At 36.5% G+C, this 18,804-nt stretch overlaps 2 protein-coding genes across 2 annotated transcripts; both read left to right on the top strand.

Annotated features, from left to right (window-relative positions):
* The first annotated feature begins 5,559 nt into the window (after positions 1-5,559).
* LOC143597155 (zinc finger CCCH domain-containing protein 3-like) lies at positions 5,560-6,884 on the top strand. Its single transcript, XM_077075742.1, has 4 exons — positions 5,560-5,765; positions 6,135-6,216; positions 6,300-6,362; positions 6,688-6,884. The coding sequence occupies exons 1-4, from the start codon at positions 5,583-5,585 to the stop codon at positions 6,771-6,773; spliced, it is 414 nt and encodes a 137-aa protein (XP_076931857.1). The 5' UTR covers positions 5,560-5,582; the 3' UTR covers positions 6,774-6,884.
* Positions 6,885-7,860: 976 nt separating this feature from the next.
* LOC143597154 (aspartic proteinase 36-like) lies at positions 7,861-12,959 on the top strand (the record flags this gene model as incomplete). Its single annotated transcript, XM_077075741.1, has 9 exons — positions 7,861-8,081; positions 8,606-8,735; positions 9,112-9,359; positions 10,040-10,264; positions 10,826-10,967; positions 11,804-11,877; positions 11,960-12,050; positions 12,129-12,204; positions 12,888-12,959. Coding segments are annotated over exons 1-9 (1,279 nt in total), but the record flags the coding sequence as incomplete, so codon positions are not given.
* Positions 12,960-18,804: the final 5,845 nt, after the last annotated feature.

Genomic DNA, 18,804 nt, shown 5'->3' with positions numbered 1-18,804 from the left:
GACTGTTAACACCCTGAACCGGAGGCCTGTAATTCCTTTGTCTGGCCCTCGGTTCCTCAAAACCTCCCCGATTAACCTGAATCGGTTGTCTTTGTTCCTCCCGATATCTTCCTATACCAACCCGATCAAGATTCCTGTTCCTCCACCTGTTACCTCTCACCCTAACCGGTTCCTCAACCTCTTCAACACGCAAACCCGCATTTTCATTTCTCGGCCCAAATTCCTCCTCATCTCCCTCTTCTTCATCTTCAGTGTGAATACTGACATGATCAAAATCTTGAATAATCGACTATCGGTGACGAGGGGTATTGTTCGGGGCAGATGGCCCGGGTCTGTCATGATTTCGGTTTCGATTTCTGGAGTGTCGGGCTGAATTTTGGGGTTGTTGATTGGTGTGTATTGGTGGTGGTAGGTCATTATTTGGTGGATTTTGATTATTCGATGGGGGTTGGTTCGGGTTGGAAAACATTAATTTCAGGTGGTGGGTCTTGGTTTTGGTTCTGGTTCTGCCTTCCAAATCTGACTGTTTGATCTGAGCTCGGTTCTGCCGAGCTAAACGTTCAATCTCTGGCTCATAAATCAATGGAGACTTTCTTCCTGAATAGCGGGTGTGCATAAACCTGTTACCTGCACAAATAACACACCCCGCGTAAAATGGGAAAATAATACTACACTAAAAATAAAAATAAAAACTAAATTAAAAACTAAGTTAAAAAAAGAAATCAATTAACACTAAAACACTAAGCGCACTAACTCCCCGGCAACGACGCCATTTTGATGACCGTCGTTTGAGTCATGCAAAAACCTAATTAACCTAAGTAGCTAGAGTAAGTCAGGTATCGTATCCACCAGGAGTATGTGGTCAGTGTGCAGTGAAACTAATTCCTAACATTATGAAGTAATTCATTTAACGAAGTGCTGATCACACTAACAAACAAGTTGATTTTAATATTGATTAAACAAGTACTTAACTTTCAAGCAATTAACAAAGACAAGTCACACCCGGGGATTCAAGCAAGTAAGCAAACAACTATCTCATGCAACTTAACAGATTAACAATCAATGATCAATACAGACTGACTAACTAGATAAACCTTAGGCATCCACGCTTACTAACACACGACAGTGGTTATCAAACGGTCCCTGCCAGTGTGACTCAACTAAGGGAAAGCGTATGCTTCATCATATTCAAGTAATCAAAGCAATCCTATAAGCAATTATCATAGCAACTGGCACAATAATCGTTCTGATAGAAATAAACCTAAACTGACTGAGTGCACAATAATACTAGACATCAATACTCATAGATTAATCAAAGATGGTTACAATAAATTCGTTCTTAATACATGAGAAAAACTGAAAGATACAATACTCTACATCCCGGGCATGACTCGAAAGAACTAGCCGCGCATCGGCATCTCTCGGGCTTCGGTTATGATCTTATGGAACATATATGAGGTCTTGAGATGATTGGAAGTGATGGTTCTCCCCTTTGCTGCTCTGAAAATCGTCTGGAAGGTGTAAGATCGCGTCTAGGGTCGTCAAGATGTAATATATGAAAAAACCCTAACTTTCACGATTCTGAGGACCATAGCGTAGCGCGATGGTCTCCTCTCCTGGTCCATCGCGCTACGCGATGGACCAAAGTCAACGCAGTCATTTACGCGATGCCCCACCTTCAACACCCATCGCGCTACGCGATGGGTCTCTTTTCTCAGCAATTCCATATTGATGTCTCGATTCTTGTGCTGGACATCCCGGGTCTTCATTCCATGCTCGTACAGGTCCAAATTAAGCGCGTTAAGTACCTGTGACCTGAAATATAATAAACATGTATGAAGTACCAAAGTTCCTAAACTAATGATTAAAACGACTTAGTTAACATACATAAATCTATACAAATAAACCGAACATCACATTGCATGGATGCTAATCGCATCGCATGGACATAAATGGATCACATCGCATTGCCAAGCCAATCGCATCGCATGGACATTTCTAGGTAGCTAGCCTGGCTACAAGCTACTAGACGGTAGAACCGAAGCTGATTGTATGTCTCTGCCATGTCTTACAAAATCAATGACAATGTATTAGGACAATTCACACTCGGTGACTCCCTCTACAATGATCGAGCAACTAACACGGCTGGGGTTTGTCGAACCTAGTAGTACTACTAAAATCTCCTCGCAATCCTATTTTTAACAATTCAAAGAATGTGAGGACTTCTGATAAAAAGCATCTAGTAAACATGTGATATATAAGAACTACTACAACCTAAAACAAGGCATTTGTGTTTTCTTTCCGAAAATAAGTATAGAAAATGTTTTTGTTTTCTCCCCGAAAACAAGTATATGAAAAGAGTTGTTTTCTCCACGAAAAAAGTATATGAAAAGTAATGAACTCACCTTAAGATGCGTGTAAGACTTTCCACGAATATCTTAACAAGAAAGAATGTGCCAGACTAACTGTTACCTAATACAAGTGTTAAAGTATGAGAGTGCGTTCATGCAACTAGACAACATAAGTGTTCGACAACACATGATCCTAAAGTTCACGTAAAGACTCACACATGTACACGATTTTGGCTTGACCACACGTTGGTGATAGCATTAATGTCAATTTTGATAACGTGTTCTAACATAAATCACACCTCATGCAATGATCAAACAACCAAGTATTTCATTATATATCTCAAGTTTAGATTAAGCATTTACTGGGCAGATTTTAGCATGCACAAATGGATATTATTGACTAAGCATACCGTAGAATTAAATTATGTAAATGTTCAAACAATAGCATACATATGTTAGGGTTCTCAAACAATTTTTGTTACATTTCTCCCATGCACACAAAATTTACAAAAATTCAATTATTACAGAAAGGTACATGCAACTAATCACAATGCACAACATAAGTTTTGACTTGGTTAATCCACAATACTTAATCAAATCAAGCAAGGCCAACTGGGTTAGACTCCTAACTCAAAGTATGAACTTCCAAAAGTCGAACCAACCCATTTGGACTTGTCATTAACAAGTTATGATGTTGGGAAATCAGACTAGTAAACAATTTCCCGAATCAGTTTTGACATGCAATTTTGTAAAATCAGAAAAACTATCAAGCACTTGTCCAAAAATTACAAACCATAGCTTTATGAAAACTAGACTCGAAGAACTATAACCTAGAATCAAGAATCGTTAAAAAAAATCGTTTATCATAAAGTACATTCAAATCAATAAGCGAGTATGAATCAATTACACTTATGAACTATACAAAACTCATGCCTGATTCATGTTTATGGTGACCCTAGTATTCTAATCCATCATCAAACGATTATACAACGTCGCATTGATAATATGAAACTCATATAACAAAAACATGTTCATATCATAAAAGTTTTTCATCAATAACTTCAAGAAACAAACTAGAAACAAAGATTGAATGTTAATACTTACGTAGTGTGAATCCTAGAAGCAAGTAACAATCTAAGGCACTCCTAAGCACCTCAAGAACACCAAATCACCGAAAGAACCCAAGGGTTTCTTCCAAAACGGCTGAAAACGTTTTTGGGGTGACCAGGGTTATAAAATCGTTTTAAACAAATTTTCCCAAACTGTGTTGATCGCGTATCGTTGAACCGCCACCACACTCCCCGTCGTGATGTGCGACAAGTCTTTATATATATATATATAATTTATTTCTTTTGAAACCACTTTGAGTTTTAAGAACTCGAAAAAACTCAACAAAACAAAAAAAAATTTGAATTTGTTTTACATATATGTAATATGTAGGTTACATGTACGTAAAAAAATATAGTAGTTTTTTACACACAGGATCAACTTGTTACACAGGTGTAACTAATGTTTATACTAGTGTAATCATCACACATCTTTATTGTCACTCATAATTTATTTTTAAATCAGATTTAATATCAGCCACATATTTTGTATCTAGTTAAATGATTGTGTGGTCTATATTGAATTTTTAAAGGTTTTATAACTCATCAAGTTCTCAAAATATTCTTCCCCTAATTTATGTTTTAATCAGATTTAATCTCAGTCACATATTTTATACCCATTTAAATGATTGTATGGTTCATATTGAGTTCTTATAATATATATATATATATATATATATATATATATATATATATATATTGAGTTCTTATAATATATATATATATATATATATATATATATATATATTGAGTTCTTATAATATATATATATATATATATATATATATATATATATTGAGTTCTTATAATATATATATATATATATATATATAGGGGAAGTATAAAATGAAAACCCACTTGAGTTGTGAAAACCTGCGAAAACCCTATGTAACATCGTTTTTTTTAATTTTTCTGTTACACACGTAATATATGTTGTAACATTTATTATAAAACATCGAAACATTAAAAAAATTTGTTTTGCTATTTTTTAATATTTTTTATTAATTTTTTTATATGTTTTCAGGAGAGAGAAAATGTTATATTTATGTTTATATTTTTTATTAACTTTAATTGTGGACCACATGATTCAAACTTTAATTAAAAACATGTGGTTGAGAATGAGTTTCTAGAGTTTTCACAACTCAAGTTAGTTTTTATTTTAACCTAACCCTATATATATATATATATATATATATATATATAACTAATAACATGCTAAGCAAGCATAATGTATCAAGGCATGCAACACATATAATCACATAGCACATAGCAATTATATCCGAATTATTTTACATGTCCGATTCGACAATAATCACCAATGCGTACTGACAGGCTCGTATGTATCACTCGTTACCGACTCATGTAAATGCTATGCATGAATGTGTAAGATAACGAAGTATGTATTAACAGGGTTAACTTGAAAATACGGGGCGCCACAGGAAATCCCAAGCGGTTTGCTATGACGATGCAAGCGATAGACATCAGCCCTTCCATAATAAATCAAATCATGTTGGTGTAAGGATAGCGGTCCGTCGTGAGATGCGCAGCGGTCTGTCGTGGGACTCGAAATCGGAACAAGGGTTGGTCAACCAGCTATTCATCATGCCCATGAGGGTCAGCTAAGTGAAGTTTTCAACAAGGGTCTGCTCCACGATAGTGGAACTAGATAGTGGTGATGAACACAATGACAATGATGAAGACACCTTCAACTATGACCGTTAAAATGACAATGATGATGATGATAAACTTGGTGACAAAACTTTGAAAAAGTATGATGTTTGATGTATGCTCGTATAAATGTATGTATAACTTATGCGTGCGTATTTAGAAATAAATTTTGAGTATTATGTTAGTATTCCAAGTTTGCCTCGAGTTGCTACCGCATACATAAAAACTTTAATCCATAAAACAACCGACACCCCTTCAACATGCTTGACGGTATTACATATAAAGAAATAAAAGCAATTGGTCTTATTGTTCAATGATATAGGAGTGACGGTTAAGCTTTAGGTTCCTCGAGATCTCAAATTTTAAAACCCAACTAATAAGGGGTTTTCATGGAGGTTATCATTGATTGCGGGTGATATAAATGTAACTTTTTTTTTGGTGAGTAGAAAGGCTTGGAATGCCTTTGGGAAAATACTACTGTGACTACTGCGATAAGCAGTTTCAGGACACCCCATTTCACCGGAAACGTCATCTTCAGGGCCTTCATCACCAGAAATCAAAAGCCCTCTGGTACGCCTCCATACCCAATCAGATTTCCCTACAGCCCTCCACCGGTGTCTGCAATCGATTCATCCGGACGGTAACCCTTTTCATCATTACCAGTTATTTTCCTTTGTGAATTGATTTAAGCTAACATGTGCCCTGCCCACCAGCTGTTCGACGTTATTACTGTAAGCTATACAATTTGAATCTAATAATATAATCAGATTCGGAGATAACTGTCCTTAGTATTAATGATTATCTGTTATTGATTTTGATTTCAAAACTTGCATAAGGTCGGTTCGAGGGCGAGCATCCCTTTAATCTTGAACAAGTGTTATCCAAGATTATTTGAACCCGAGTCACTTAGGGCATTTGATTACCTTTCTTTTGAGTCTTTAAAGATGAATCCTTTCGACTGTTTTAATGAATTCTGTGAACCAAACAGTTTTAACTTGCTGTTTTGCAGGGTTCATGCCCATACGGTGATTCCTGTAAGTATTTTCATCCCAATCAAAACCCGCAAAACAGGAATATGCAGGGTTTTACAGGTATAGTTCATGCTCTTTAACATGTCTTTTTAAGTCAACAACTTATGTCTTTAAAGTAATTATAAATCTGATGTTTTGTTTAGTTGCAAGCAACATGGAAGCTCAACTACCGAGTTTCCAGCCCAATGAGAGATCCGCGATGCCAGGCAAGTTTTTCTGATTCTTAGTTTGGATTATTTACAAACTACATTGCAAGATCTACCTTATTTTCATAATTATAATAACGGTGCATGAGTCTCACTATCTTTTTAACCATGTACACGGTCTATAAGATTGTTTGATACGATTTTGGCCTTTTGGGTTAAAATTTTTGCATATGGGTTCATTTGGGTTTACTTAATCAAACAACGGGTCAATTTGGGTATACTCAAGTTTTTTAACAGATATCTATTATATTAATTAAGGCTGACTATGTATCTTTAACATTGTAAATGATCTATAAGATTGCTTGATATGATATTGGGTTTGCAGGGGGTATCTTGGGAAATCTACCACCGTCGTTGAGGCCTCCACCCGAAGGCGGATATCCACCTCTACCATTTGTGGATTGGGGATAGATTAATCTCATATAACAATAGAGATTTTAATTGCTTTAAGAGTCTAAAATGATTCACACTATTCGAATAGATATCAAGTTCAGTTGAGTCTGATTGTGATTAGGGTGTAGAACGGCACTCGTTTAACTCAGGAGTGCGTGAGCTTATCTCGCTTCGAGTCCTATGTCTAGAGTTTGAGATTGAATAATTTTACTAGTTGATGCTTGACTCGGCTCGTTTATTAAGTCTATTACTGTTCAGATTTCTAGTGGCTTTTGATACGATTTGCGGGATACGTTTGTTTGTTTCTTAAATGTCCAATAACCATAATTTTAGGATTATAGATAATATAATCTTCTTTATACAATGAGAACATTTGCTGAATACGAACTTGAGTGTTGTGGTCGAGCATTGAGGAGTCAAAGTTCAATTTGTTAACTAGTGATTTCCCCTTCGCGTTGCGGCGAAGTCCCTCTTTTTTGGTGGCGATTCGACGCGAATTTGGTTGGAATCGGTTGCGTTCGCCGCAATACCAGAATTAAGCAAAAAAAATAAATTTGTTAAATTAACATATAAGAAAAACTAAAATATCCAAAACACGTATATTCGTTTTTGTTTTACAGTATTGTGAATTATCCCACGTTTTAATTATAATTCAAAACGTCTTGAGAACAATTTTGAGAAATGATGCTTATTTTTTAAAGGTGAAAGCTTTTAGTCCATTTGGCATGTTAGTCAGTCACCGTAGTTTAATTTTCTCCTCCATGTTAAGACCATAATGCAGAGAAACAACATAACGCAAAGTATAGGGGTCTTATGAGACAATTAGTCATCTCCCCAACTACCAGCAAAAGCAAAACCTTAAATAAACGTTTTAAGAAAAACAAGTAAACCAAACAAACAATAATCGTTTGCTTCCGTTAAATTCGCGCCTTCTTTCTCTCTCCATTTCTGCAATCCTTTAATCCAAGGCAAGTTTCCTTTCTCTCATTCTTTTCTTCCTTCCTTCCTTCCTTCTAATAATTGTAACAAATTTCAATAATACAAAATATACAAATCCAATTAATAAAAAATAAAATTACGTATAATTTGGCTTTAAATTTGAGACATGGATCTCAATGCAACAAGTGGTGTTCCCGTGATCGTGTTTGTCGTCGTTCAATTGTGTGTTATGGCATCTGCCAATGTGGTTTTCCAGGTCCAGCATAAATATGCCAACAACAAAACGTCTCTGAATGCATTCAAAACTCACGACACCAACTGCCACCGGAGATTTCTATCCGCCGTTGAACTTCCCCTCGGTGGCGATGGCAGCCCCACCACCGTAGCGTTAGTTTCTGTTTCAATGCATACATAATTAAATACAAATTAAATTAACGTGCATGCAACACGTGCAAAGTGAAGGTGAAAAAGCGTGGTGGTATTTTCGTAATTTTCAATAACTTCGTAATTATCTGAATGACGTAATTATGCTACAACACAAAATACGATACAACTAGCATAAAAAATTAAGATTTTGTATTTGCAACCAGCGTAATTCTATTAAGCTTAGTGTAATATTATTACACTAGTTGTAAAAATGTAGCGTAATAAAGCTATACAAATTGGTTTTTGTGTTGTAGCGTACAATTACGCTATTTACGAAAATGACGCCACCCTTTTTCCTCTTACTTTTGCATGTTTTCGTGTGGTATATCAATTATGTGTAAAAAATACAATATTAATTTCTTTTAGAAATAATGAGCTGGCTCGAGCCATTTACCAGCTGAGCTCGAGCTCAACATTTCATTGGTTATAAGATAATTAATTTGATATCATTGGTTTCTTACCTTTAATATGTTGTGTTTGTGCAGTCTGTATTACACTAAAATTCAACTCGGGTCACCTCCAAAAGATTTCTATGTACAAGTTGATACAGGGAGTGACATTTTATGGGTCAACTCGGTTGAATGCGAAAATTGCCCTACCAAAAGTGGCCTTGGAGTATGTATCAGTTACTACTTTTTAATATTCGGATTAGCTTATTCTCGTTGTTTGATTGAAAACGCATGCGTTGGTTTTGGGCTCAAACCAAACCAAAAACTGACAATTTTGGTTTTCTCAGTTTTTTAAAAACCTTTTGGTATCGTGCTATTCAGTTCTAACACAAAATTCTAATTAATTTGTGTAATGACTATTTTATCCTTTTTAGAATCCACATGGTCCATGTAAGTAATTTACTCAAGTGAGGACGGGGCGGTAATATTTGTAGTTTTTGCGAAAAAATAAAACCAAACTGTTGGTTTTTGTTTTGGTTTCATGCACAACCCTATGCGTTTTATGATTCTTGATCGTTTTGAAAACATGTGACTTTCTACAGGTACCCTTGAGTTTCTTTGACCCAAAGGCGTCATCAAGTGCCAAAGTGGTTGGTTGTGATGATGAGTTTTGCAAAACAACGTTTGATGGACCGAGTGACGAGTGCAAGCCGGGAATGTTGTGTGCGTATTCTATGAAATATGGTGACGGGAGTGCAACAGCTGGATTTTTTGTAAATGATAATGTAACACTTGCACAAGTAACCGGGGACCGTCAGACCACATCTATGAGTGGGAATGCTATTTTTGGGTGAGTCTTGATGCTGTCTTTTTTTTCCTTCTGTTTTCATGTTTAAAAAACGTACCGAAAGAGAAATATTTTGGAAGAAATAAGTTAACTACATAGTAGTCTATGTGGTTTGACAAAACGAATACCTTTAAGCGTATTTTAGATATGTGGTTTTCAGTTTGTAACATGTTTGGATTATAACACTTATTTCTGTTGGAGAATTCGTTATGCGTGTAAAATGATTGTTTTATTATTTTTGACAAATCACATGGACTATTTATGCAAATTACTCAAATAATAATAAAAAACAATTATTTAACGCCCCCCAGTGTCCCCCCTTTGAGTAAATTAAGTAGTTCTTGTGGTTTGTTTAAACGGTAAAATAGTCATTTTACACAAATTTAACTAAAGTGCGTGTAAAGTAACTATTCAACAAATACACCCTCCCTTCTTTGAGTAAATTGTATAAATAGTCCATGTTGTTTATCAAAAGGGTAACATAGTCATTTTACACAAACTCAATAAAAGTTATTGTTAAACCGAAACCTATTGAGTTTAAAAAAAGGGTGTTAGTTTTGCAAACCAGATAGACTATTTGTGTAACTAACTCTAAAAAAAATAAACAAGACTTCTGTTTTCATGTTTTAATGAAAAAACCAACTCATGAAGGGCATAAATGTAATTTCACTGTTCCAAGTCAGGTGTGCAGCTAAAGAATCCGGAGGTCTCGTTAATTCAGAACAAGCACTAGACGGTATTATTGGATTCGGGCAGTCAAACACTTCACTTCTTTCGCAACTCGCTTCTGCTAAATCGGTAAAAAAAGTGTGCTCACATTGTTTGGATGGTAACAAAGGAGGTGGCATTTTCGCTATTGGTGAAGTCGTCGACCCACCAGTTAAAACAACATCAATTTTGGAAGATCAGTAAGCTGATCATTGTTTACCACTCGATTATGTTTATATTTGTGAATTGTTTAAACATAAACAAAAGTTTTTGTTCATTTAGTTAAATGAAAGAACATGAACAAGTCTCGTTTGCTCATTTATATTCGTGGAAGTTTTTGTTTGCTTGCTTTTGTTTATATTCATTCGTTTATGTTCAGTTTTGTTTTTTTAGTTTACACCTGTTTAAGTTTGTTTGTTTACGTTATTTAATATATATTCATTTAAAGTTTTTAGTCTAGTTTTAGAAATTAAAATATTACCCATTACACTTTAGTCTAGCTTTATTAACTTTTTAGTCCCAAGACATTCTTGCTCACATTTATTTTCAATTGGTGTTAGTTCAGTTATATTCCTTCATCTATGTTCAGCTTATTTACGTTGGGGAACTGTTTGTTTACTTCATTAGCAACCAAACAGGAAGATGTTCTGTTTCTTAACGAGCGAACACAAACAAGAAAACGCTGCTTGTTTAATTGTTCATGGGCCGTTTGTTTGCTTAAAGTTAACAAGTTTGGATTCTAATTTATGTACATATTGCAGTACGCATTTTATTGTCGCATTGGAGTCAATTGATGTGAACGGTGATGTTATAAAACTCGCGAGTGAGTTTTCGGAGAAGCAACCCGCTATAGTTGATAGTGGTACGACCTTGACTTATTTGCCGGAAGAACTTTACACCCCAGTTATGGAAAAGTTATGCTCAAATATTTAGGCTTCACGTAAAAAACTTAATCCGTTACCGAAATAACAAACATAACCGGACCGTGCCCAAAATTGATGGCACAATCTCTAATTCATTCCCGGTTATGCATGTACCAAAAAAATCGAACGGAACTGTTAGACAGATAAAAACGTACTCTTGTTGTTGAACTTATGATCAATTAATAGTTAGTTAACAAAAATTTTATGCCCAAACTTTCATTATTTGGGGCTTTTTATCGGTTAAAAAATTACAAGCTCAAATGGCGAGACCAAAACCGTATTGAACCATCTTGAAATGCCAGGGCTATCCTTGAGAATCGTTAAAAAGTTTTGGGCCTTTAGTAAATAGAGTTTTTTTTTTGGCTTGACAATTAAATTTTAAATGGGCTTATTGGCTATGATTTGGGTAGCACAATTTTTTCTTATATAAGGATGGACTTAAATGAATTGAGTAATTGAGTTTAAACATTAAGAATACATATTTTTTTTTCAAATATATGGGGTGATCGGGCCAGGGACCGGGGACAGTCGCCGGCCCCCCTCCCTCAAGGCCGGCCTTGTGAAATATTGAAAACCGAATAATTTTTAGTAACCCAAAAACCTAGCTTTTGGTTTGGTTTGAGCCCTAAATCGAGCCAAACTAACCCAACAACTATAGATATAGATGAAAGGTTTGCCCTCATCCCACCCTCCCCAGACTTACTAGTAACTTTTGCTATTAATGAGCTTTTACTAGGTTCGCGATTTTAGTTGTATATATAAATATATATGAATCTTTCATATTTTAACACTTTTGATGTTGTCCTTTTAAACTAGATCATTGCTGCACAACCTGACAACCCACCGCAGACTGTTGAGAAGGTGTTCAAATGCTATATGTTCACTGGGAAGTAAGTGTGTTCTCTTACTTGTTTGTTTACAAGCCCAGTTTAACTTTTGAATGGGTATGCATTCACCGAAAATATTTGGCAGTGTCGATGATGGTTTTCCAGTTGTTAACTTTAACTTTGAGAATTCACTTTCATTGAAAGTTATGCCTCATCAATATTTCTTCCAAGTTGAGGTACATATTTTTATACAAAAATATATGATCTGTCACTTGAATTTTTTAATAACAACTTGAATTATATCTTCTCTTCAGAAAGATGCATATTGCATCGGTTTTCAGAATAGTAATTTTCAATCGAAGAACGGAGGAGCACTAATTTTGTTGGGAGGTAGGTTCTATTTCTTTTCATCCTTGAAGTAGCTATTATAGGTGGAAATAGGGCTGTAAACGAGTCGAGCTGGATCTGCAAGTTTATATTAACGAGCTGAAATATTGAATTCGAATTCAGCTCATTAAAAGCTCGAAGTCGAGCCAGCTCGTTGCTAGTCTAGTTGGCTCGTTTATATTTAAAAGTTTGTAGATATTTACTTAAATATGATAAACTGTTAATATTTTTTCTTGTTTTTAGCCCTATCTTCTAAATTTGAAAAAATGTCCAACATACTTTGCATTATTACACTTCGATATATTATGATTTGGTTGTAATATTTTTCATTCCCTCAAATCACTCTTACATAATTTCTGCCAAATGGCTTCTGAATTACCACAAACCAGTTAACTTTTGATTGTCAAACCAACGGTTGTTCAAGCACAAATTCGAGCATGAAAATTTTATTTCCTAAAAAGCGTTAATCATATTCTATACAAACATTTTCCTAAATCAAATCTCAAAACTAGCACTTTGCTCTACAAACAAACACAATCATATCAATTTTGTAGTCAAGAATAGACACCTTTGACTCCCGAAAGTCAAACGTGAACGCCTATATACATATTTGAGCCGCATTATGCAATTAAGTGGATTATTATTGGGTTTAAATTGTATTTCATCGTTTCATTTCATACATGCAGATCTTGTTCTGTCCGACAAGCTGGTTACATACGATATGGAAAAACAAGCCATAGGATGGACGGATTACAACTGTAAGTACAATGGTTAATTTGGCCAGTAATTCTTTTAAAACTAACAATCAGATAATATCTTAACACTAGCTGTTTGGATATGCGGTTAAATTGATTATTGTGATTTGAAGTCGATATACTGTTGGGTTTCAGTGGTGATCAATTAAAATTTTGTTTATTAAAACGGTTCAATAAACATGGTTAATAATAATTAATCTCATTAATTAACAATTATACGCAGCGGAAATTATACAATTAATCAGCACCGAAACTAACCCGACAGGATCCGGTTACAGACAATACGAGTATGAGTCAAACACTAAATATATAATTATAAACTAACAATATACTTAAGATTACCTCGGTTAATAAATAACCGGTTGAGACACCGAAGGCTAACGAACCGAGCTAGGTGACATAACGAGATCAACGACCAACAGTGGCGGTGCATGACGGCAACGGCAGCGGTGGTAGTGAGCGGGCAGCAGCGGTGTGGCGGTGGACAGCAGCGGATGTCCGGCGGTGGCGGTAGACCGGCGGTTAGGGTATAGGAGGAAAAAGATGGACATGTTAGGATTAAAGTTTAGGTTATAAAATATCACGTATTTATATAACCTATTAATTAGGTTTAACTAATCTCATTAGTTATAAACCCAATGGGCCAATAAGTCCATATCTTGCTCCAAAGCCCGTTCCATGTAATTTAATCTCGTTAAAGTGTCTAACACGGTTAACTAACTTAAGCGGGTTTATTGTTCGTTACATCACGGTGTAACTCTCACGGGTCATAACCCGGTTAGCCGTATTGACTTACCTGAACCGGTCCATAATTCCAACAGTCTCCCATTTGGGCGCGTTCCCGGTTAAGTTACTCAATACTGACAGCCAGCGGTGCTCTAGCTACACATAGCTGTCCCCAACAAGTTATAACATTTTAAATTCATTAATCAAAACCATCTTGGAATACACTATTACAAGATAACGAATTTATGGTAATCATTGTCATCTATCCTTTCTGTATAAGACATCAATTAAACAATGAGATATGGATCAGGTTCAATTTCATATGGCGTTCAATCATTATAGTTCTTGATCTAGAATCAAAGTGGTCCAATCAAACACACAGTCAGTTTGGTGAGGCCTCACACTTCACCAGTTTGAGTCAACAAGGGCGCCAAGATGTCTAACTGTTACATATCATGTAAGAGCACATAATCCCATCTTGAATACATTTAACTCCCACTGAATTTCAGATTATTCCCGACTAATGCCTTTATAGCTGGCAGTTACGCGATTGCGGTTGACACTGATCAAAGAAAAGCCTTTAGTAAACGAAATTTCTAATATGTATCTCAGGTCTAAGGATACTAAATGAGTATACCAGTATCAAAACATCTTATGACTAAGATCCATGAAGATGATTTGATGCGAGTTACATCCAACGTCATTCTTAATGAGGTCTGTGAGTTTAGAAGTCAACCCCTTGAGTCCATAGTCAGAATAGTCTTAATTCAGAGTCGTTCCCACGATTCTGACCGACTACGGATAATTTAGAATACAATATTCGTGGATTAAACGTATTAAAACCGAACACAGTATTATTCAACATTTGCATTCATTAAATCAAAAAGAATTTAAAGTATAACTGTTTGAAATGTTCATACATCCAAATAATAAATCAAAACAAACTACTAGCTAATCTAAGACCGATAGCATCTCTGTGATGATCATGCTTGTCCTGAGTCATCGGTTTAGTGAACAGGTTAGCTAGGTTTTTATCTGTGTTTACTTTGCTTATTATGATGTCTCCTCGTTCCAGTATATCCCGTATATAGTGGAACTTACTTAGAATGTGCTTGGCCCTATGATGAGATCTGAATTCTTTGGCTTGAGCAATGGCTCCTGTGTTATCACAAATTACGTCGATCGGTATCCGAAAACTTGGAACCAGATCGAGGTGGGCTATGAACTTCTTCATCCAAGCAGATTGTGAGCGAGAATCATCTCGGTCATCTGGAAGCTAGCATCAGTGTAACACCTTACAGTGAGATCTTCTTCCACTCCTCCAAACACTAAGAACATGTCCTTTGTCCTTTTCAAGTATCTTAGAATGTTCTTCACAACAGCCCAGTGGGCAATGCCAGGGTTCTACTGAAAACGACTAGTCATGCTCAGCGCATATGAGACGTCAGGTCTAGTACATAACATAGCATACATGATAGAACCAATCGCTGAATCATATGGAATTGCTTGCATGTGCTTAGTTTCAATGTCCGTTGCCGGAGATTGCGATTTGTTCAACACGGTTTCTTTAGCCATGGGGAGAGCTCCTTTCTTGGAGTTATCCAAAGAGAAGTGTGCCATTACTTCATCTATGTATGTACTTTGACTCAGCCCTAGAATCTGTTTAGACCTATCTCGGTAGATCTTGATTTCTAGAATATAAGAAGATTCACCAAGATCTTTCATTGCGAAACAAGATCCTAACCAATTCTTAACTTCTTTAAGCATAGGATTGTTGTTTCCAATGATCAGTATATCATCCACATACAGGATGAGATAGTGCTCCCGCTAGCCTTTCTGTGAACACAAGGCTCATCTTCATTTTTGATAAAACCAAATTCTTTGATTTTCGCATCAAAATGAAGATTCCAGCTACGAGATGCCTGTTAAGCCCATAAATGGACTTGTTCAGTTTGCACACCCTGTTAGGATATTTAGGATTGACATAACCTTCAGGCTGAACCATATAAACATCTTTAGAAAGGTGTCCATTAAGAAAAGCAGTTTTGACATTCATTTGCCATATCTCGTAGTCATAATACGCGCGGCTATGGCAAGTAATATCCTTATCGACTTAGTCATAGCAACGGGCGAGAAGGTTTCATCATAGTCAATACCTTGAGTTTGAGTAAAACCTTTCGCGACTAGCCATGCTTTATAAGTCTGTACATTTCATGCATGTCGGTTTTCTTCTTAAAAATCCACTTGCTCCCTACTGCCAGACTCTCGGGGGGTAGCTCAACCAAGTTCCAGACTTGATTGTCACGCATAGATTGCATCTTGGCGTTCATAGCATCTTGTCATTTATCAGATTTCAGATCTAAGATAGCATATTTGTAATTAGTAGGTTCTTCACTTGACTCGGCTACTAAGAGGACCTCGGGACTATCTACATGCCATAGGTATTTAGAGTTTGGTACGTGAGTCTTATTACTTCTACGAACGCTTATGTTCATGTCCGATGTATCAGCAACAACAAGTTGTTGATCAGACGTTCCAACTTCCTCAGCGGTAGTTTGTGGTTCTTGAATTTCTTCAAGATCGACAATATTATCTCCAGTGCCTCGATCGAGAATTTCCTTCTCGAGAAAGTGGCCCTTCCTTTTGATAGAAATCACATTTGTATCAGGATGGAAGAAATAATATCCGCTTTGGTTATAGTATCCGACGAAAACAACCTTTACGCCGCGAGGATCGAGCTTATCATCAGAATCACTAGTGACATAAGCATCACATCCCCATACTCTAAGGAAAGACAAATTGGGTTTACGCCCATGCCATATCTCATATGGGGTTTTGCTTACCTTTTTAGGACAATGCGGGCGGCGGTCAAAAGGGCAAAGCTTCAAAAGGAGTGAGGCAAGTTAGTTCTACACATCATTGATCGGACCATGTTTAGCAGGGTTTGATTTCTCCTCTCACTCACGCCATTGTGTTGGGGTGTGCCGGGTGGAGTGAGTTGTGAAACAATTCCGCGCTCTTTCAGATGATGTATGAATTCTGAGCTGAGATACTCTCCGCCTCGATCTGATCGAAGCATTTTAATAGTTTTCCCCGAGTTGGTTTTCCACTTCGTTTTGAAACTCTTCATACTTTTCAAAAGTTTCATGCTTGTGTTTCATAAGATATATATAAGCATATCGACTGTAATCGTTAATAAACGAAACGAAGTATCTTTCATGATTCCTAGACATGGTTCTGAAAGGACCGCATACATCAGTATGTATGATTCCTAACAGATCCTTTGTTCGTTCATTCTTATGAGTGAAGGAGCCTTTGGCGAGTTTGCCAGCTAAACAAGATTCGCGGTCATCAAAAGAGTCCGGTCCTGTGGATTCAAAAATCCCTTCGGATTGGAGTCTCTTAACTTGTGCCTTGCTTATGTGGCCAAGTCGGCAATGCCATAGGAATGTATCATTTATGCCAGATCTGATACGTTTAGATAGATTATATACATTATTGTTTATTTGAACATCAACCTCATATATACCATTTCGAGGTTTACCCTCAAAATAAAAGATATCATTCAAGTAGGCAGAATAGTAATACTATTAAAAACGTACTTAAATCCTTGTTCAAATAGTAAAGAAACTAAAATAATGTTTCTGGTCAAACCAGGTGCAAACAAACAGTTATCCAAAGTAACTAAAACGTCAGATGGACAAGCAAAATGGTAGGTGCCAGTTGCAAGAACTGGGACTCTCTTCCCATCACCAACGATGAGTTCTATGCTGCCTTGTTTCAGCTTCTTCCAGTTTTCAGGCTCCTGCAAGACATTAACAATGTGGTAACCACATCAGGTATCAAATACCCATGCGTTGCTAGAGACAGTGAAAAGTTCAATAACGTAAATAGAAATACCTATAGAGGAGGTTTCACCATTGGTTCTCTGCCTTTTCAGCTCAGCAAGGTAGTCGGGACAGTTACGTTTCCAATGTCCCATTTTGTTGCACTAGCGATCCTCAGGAGGCGGCGATGGTACTTTTGCAACACATTTGTTAGTGTTGGTAGCAGACCTTGCAGCAATAGTAACCTTCTTCTTGCCTTTACCGTTATGACCCCGGTTCTTGGGTTTAGGTTTGATGACACCAGCAGATCGAACCATAAGAACTGATTGTTTTTAGCGAGAATATTCATCTCAGCCGTCTTGAGCATTCCATGAAGCTCCGGCACTGTCTTCACCCAGCCATTCATATTGAAATTCATTACGAACTGGTCGTAAGAGCTGGGAAGAGAGTTCAGGATGAAATCCGCTGCATTTCATCTGACAGGGGATAATCAAGTTTCCTTAGTTGTTCGATGTACCCTTTCATCTTGATGACATGCGCACCAACAGGTGATCCCTGTTCCATTCTGCAGCTGATGAGCTGTTTCATGGTGTCATAGTGTTCCTAACGGGCTTGTTTCTGGAACAAGCCCTTGAGTTGCTCAAGCATCTCATAGGCACAAAAATCTTCCAAGCCTTTAGCAAGCTCGTAAGATATGGTAGCTAGCATGATACAGGCGACTTCAGCCGAGTCATCCATATGCTTGTCAAGAACCCTTTTGGCATCAGCAGTATTGTTTTCGTGCTCGATTGGAACAGGTCTGATGTGCTAAAAGTAGTTATTAATTTATTAACTAAATAAACACTAATTTAGACACTAAGTAATAATTCTAGACTCTTAACTTAACTAAAACTACTAACCGACAAGTGAACCGGTCGACGCTAGTACAGCTAAGTAAGTCCGGATATCGAACCCACGAGACTCTTTAAATTACGTAAAACTAGCTAATTAGACTCGAACTAATACTAACACGACTATTTGTTTATTAAAAAGGGGGTTTTATTTAAAATACTAAATTAAAACTAATTAAGGAAAACAAGTAAAATAAACGAAAACACAACTTTGGGTAAATAAGATGATGAGATAACTACTTAGGCTAGAATCTCCTAAATTTCAGTTATGAATTAACTGGAAAAATATTAAGTTATGGACTGGGATCGTAAAATAGACACCTAAGAGAAAACCATAACAGGACCCCCTGAGCCTTCTCAATAGACACCTATGGGTTTCTAATAAGTTTTAACGCACACCAGTAT

This window comes from Bidens hawaiensis, unplaced genomic scaffold, assembly GCF_021521415.1.
Source record: "Bidens hawaiensis isolate Kalapana, Puna unplaced genomic scaffold, B.hawaiensis_p1.1 tig00047664_1, whole genome shotgun sequence".
In the NCBI taxonomy this organism is placed as follows: domain Eukaryota; kingdom Viridiplantae; phylum Streptophyta; class Magnoliopsida; order Asterales; family Asteraceae; genus Bidens; species Bidens hawaiensis.
This window is presented reverse-complemented; position numbering and strand designations above follow the sequence as displayed.

What these genes read in the sequence shown, in the direction of transcription:
- LOC143597155 (XM_077075742.1), top strand. Translation starts at nt 5,583, where the DNA reads ATGCCTTTGGGAAAATACTACTGTGACTACTGCGATAAGCAGTTTCAG. An exon ending in GCAATCGATTCATCCGGACG is followed by an intron (nt 5,766 to 6,134) that starts GTAACCCTTTTC and finishes GCTGTTTTGCAG; the next exon opens with GGTTCATGCCCATACGGTGA. An exon ending in TGAGAGATCCGCGATGCCAG is followed by an intron (nt 6,363 to 6,687) that starts GCAAGTTTTTCT and finishes TTGGGTTTGCAG; the next exon opens with GGGGTATCTTGGGAAATCTA.